Genomic DNA, 4,104 nt, shown 5'->3' on the forward strand with positions numbered 1-4,104 from the left:
AAAAAAATTTCTATTTAAATTTAAATTTAAAGAATAGTGAACTATACGCGAGCGACGAGTGGCCGTATTTAATATTTACAGTATTACACCAAGTTCCAGACAGAATCTGTCAGACCCACTCACCGCGACAGCAGCAGGCCTGCATTCTACAGTTCTGTTGGACTTAGAGTGTACAATGTTAAACTTAGAGTGTATGTTGAATTGTTGACAATGTATAGAGGATACTAAATAGACTGCAGTCGCTGACACGGTTGGACGTTGATTCGTTAGTCCGTGGTAAAGTAAAAAGTCACTAATAAAAAGTAAATATAAAAACTAAAAAGTCTCAGCTCAATCAGCTGATCTACATTAAGAGCAAAAAGATCTTTTCAGGAATGTAAAAAATATTAATAAAAAGATGAAAGTTGTTGAAACTTGAATGTTGACCATTGATCGGGGCCCAGCCGCCCAGGGCGGCCCAGGCCCCACACCCCAGGGCTTGACAATTAGTCTTGAGGGCTGAGGGCCCCGGGCTAGGGGCCTTGGGCCTTGGGCCTTGGGCCCGCTTGGGGCACTACTTTTTAACTCTCCAGATTCCAAGAGTACAGAGAATCTTGACAAAATACCATTTTTGTTAATATTTTGTTTTAACAAAATAGTAAATATAGATGTACCTACACAACTACACTTTGTACGGTCTACAGAACTGAATATATTTTGGTAAAAAAAAGCATACACAAGAGCGGACTATGTAAAAAGTATGTACACGTACGTAGAAGAAGAAAAAAGGAAAATTACCCATCTGTTCTATCCGGGCCTCTGGAGAGTGGGGACTGGGGAGTGGGGTGCTGTTCTTAATACAGAGTGTACTTACCACCTTAGTATGTATTACATTCCAGGGTCTGGGGTACAGGGGGAGTGGCCATTGGCCAGTGGGTTAAGGGGAGTGGGCTACCTGCTGTATTCAGTATTCTACTATGTAAGCTCTCTACTAGAGAGAACATTATCATAAAGAAGAAGAAAAAAATCAGTATGGGCACCAATGCACTATGTCCTGCGGCTACATGCATGCGTATTTTTTTATCAACTATATATTGAAGAGTGTTTTGATGGATCTCCTCATAAGTTTTCTAACGAAATATAAACATAATAGATCAAAGCAAATGGTCACTTATTTCTTGGTCAAGAGATCCGTCGACAAATCAAAGGTGAAACACAAGCAGGAAGTTGAGCTAGAGAAGAATGTCAAGGTCGAGGAGGTGGTAATGGTGTACGATAGGGAGACAAACGATCTCATGGTTGCCGACGAGAATCAACGAGGATGTGAGGCAGACAAGCACCATATAGTGAACTTATCTGAATTAACTGAGGTAACATTTCACTACGAAGTATCTGGTCAAAAACTTACTAAAGTATGCTATGCAGATCGTAAGTGCGCAACATGGGGCCAACACTTATTTTGCTATAAAGATGCGTCCCAAGCGCCCTTACCATCAGCTCCCCCAGCCTCTAGTGCACCTGCCTCCATGGATCCATCTCCTTTCAAACCATACCCTATGAGCCCCTCCTCGTTTAATCCAGCGTATGTAGACTATAGTCGTGCAGCACCCCCAGCGTATAAACCAGAGTACCCTCAAGCACCAAGTCAGGTTGCCAAAGTACCTACCGCTGCTGCAAGACCTTCAATTAAATATCAAAGTCTCATTTTGATATAAACCACCTACCAGGGATACATAACAATTTACCGGATATGTTATCATGCTTTGTACCGGACTTTAATAAATCCGTACGTGAGTTACTAGCCACTGATTGGAAATTTAACCCCAGGTGGTTTGAACTGGCTCAAAATATATTTGACATGTTTGCTACACATCATAATGCACAACTTAAGAATTACAGGACTTTAAATCATCCTTTAAGAGATGCCTTTCAACTTGACCCCTCCGAAAATAATGCGTGGGCTAATCCACCATGGCAGTTAATTGCCCAATTACTAAATTATGTTCATATACACAAAGCTACCATCACGTTGTGTTACCCATTACGGAGTAAAGATCAATGAGCCAATGTATTTAGATAGGAGAGTAGATACTGTCTTCTATCAGGGTACCATTCCGAAGCATAAAGACATATAATGCGACTATTAAATAAGACAGGTGTACCAAACGCACACGAGCGCGCTCATGACACTCATGCAAAAGAAAGACAGGAGTCTGGAAACACTGCACACTTAGAGACCACGCAAGTGGATTCTCAACACCCTATCTTTATTCTGGAAGAGCAGAATGATGAAACCATTCTTGCTTGGTAGATGCGAGCTGAAGCATTAGAACGTAGTAGACGCACTTAAAGATGCTAAGCAAGATGGGATCGCGCACCCTAAGCTGGTAACTTTATTTGACAGAGTATATCAGTCATGTACATACTGTGATCTCAATCAGATCAAGCGCTATGGTTTCGCACTGCTTAAGAGTGTGACTGAAGATGTTCCATGGCGCAGGGTCATTATTGATCTGGTTGACCTGCCTATGTCCGAGCACACAGGCGACCGTTACGTATGACACTTCTTTGATGTGGCGTCACGGTATAACTTGCTCTATTCTTTAAGGACAAGAGTACGCAGACCGTGGCAGAATTATGTTGCCAAGTTTTTGCTGACCACGGATGGCCAGGTATAATGTGCACTGATAAGGGTAGATCGTTAGTGCTCATATCAGGTATGTGCCATAAATAGGGGTGTACCATATAAACTGCAAAAATAAGGCGCTAATGAAACGCGCCTTAGATGACTTAAGTTCTTTTTACGTACTGCATTAACGGATTATGCAGATGATTGGCCGTACAACCTTAAGTGAGTACAAACACAGATGAACGAGTGTGCTGATCCGTTTACAGGAACTACACCCGCTCACTATTCTCGTGACAGATATAGTGAGTTACAATCACATTTTATCAAGGACGAACCTTATGATACTTCCGATCCAGGCCAGCCAACACATACGGAATTCATCCGTGGTCTGGTGCGGCATTGGCTTACCCCCATCCTCGCTTCTCGACCGGATTATGACGGATAACCTGGTCCTTCTAGGTATTTCGTACTCTGCACTAACCCATTCCGCGGCACTACACGGCGCAGACCCGATCCGTACCACAGAGGTGGGTACTCTACTTAGTAGGTCAGCAAGCGAATATATGGAACATTCGATAGTAACAGTATTTTGTCAACACCGGCCCGAATTGACGCAGCACATATCTTCCATTGTCGACTCACTTGGCCCAAGCTTCAAACGGGAATTTACTGACCACTTCTTCCCATCAATCTTTCCTGAACCACTACAGCAACTATGAGAGCCATTCCATATGTTGATACATTGTATCATACATACTTGCCATTTTTGAAATAAATAATATTATCCCTATGAATAGAGAAGGTATAGCGTATTAACAACGTTGTATGTCCTTGCTTGCGAGAGCCACATAATGTGGCCCTATTAAAAAGGCAAAATATATGGAATGCTACCAAAAAGATAGCAGAGTATCAGGTTGGAGACAGAGTGAACTTCGTAATTCCGATGCTACTGTACTAACATTGAAATTGATAGGACCAAACATAATCTCTGTAGCCGACACTAAAAGTGAAACATATGAGGTTAACAACCCCTACGGTTCTAGTGCTTTAAATATAGGCACTAGTCGTATTTCGACTACAGAGATTATACTCGCAAGGAGACATGACTCTAATGCCCCTCTTAATTGTTCTGAATTTAAAGACATTATATGGAAAACGGATAAGGGAGGTTATACATACTATCGTACACGCTTCGTAGACGGTACAATCGCTGAGTTGATTTCAGATGCTTTCGATAACCAAGACTATTTAAAAGCCTTTAATCGAAAATGGCGGAAACGCCTGCATGAGTCACAAGCTGAAAAAATAGTATGTTTCCATCGTCTGAAGGCACGGAAGTTAAAACCTACCCGCCTACAGCATTTATTCCGAGCTTTAATGCTCACCCTTCATATGTGCTTGAGACACTGAAGTGTAAGAAACGTCCAGTCGGCCATCACGGACCAACTGGACCTAAACCCAAAACTCACAGGGTATCCGAGAACGCTTAACTTCTG

General features: G+C 42.2%; 1 protein-coding gene across 1 annotated transcript; it reads left to right on the forward strand.

Annotated features, from left to right (window-relative positions):
• Positions 1-1,131: 1,131 nt before the first annotated feature.
• SARC_13265 (hypothetical protein) lies at positions 1,132-1,561 on the forward strand (the record flags this gene model as incomplete). Its single annotated transcript, XM_014292608.1, has 1 exon — positions 1,132-1,561. A coding segment is annotated over exon 1 (419 nt), but the record flags the coding sequence as incomplete, so codon positions are not given.
• Positions 1,562-4,104: the final 2,543 nt, after the last annotated feature.

This window comes from Sphaeroforma arctica, assembly GCF_001186125.1.
Source record: "Sphaeroforma arctica JP610 unplaced genomic scaffold supercont1.3080, whole genome shotgun sequence".
NCBI classification, from domain to species: domain Eukaryota; class Ichthyosporea; order Ichthyophonida; genus Sphaeroforma; species Sphaeroforma arctica.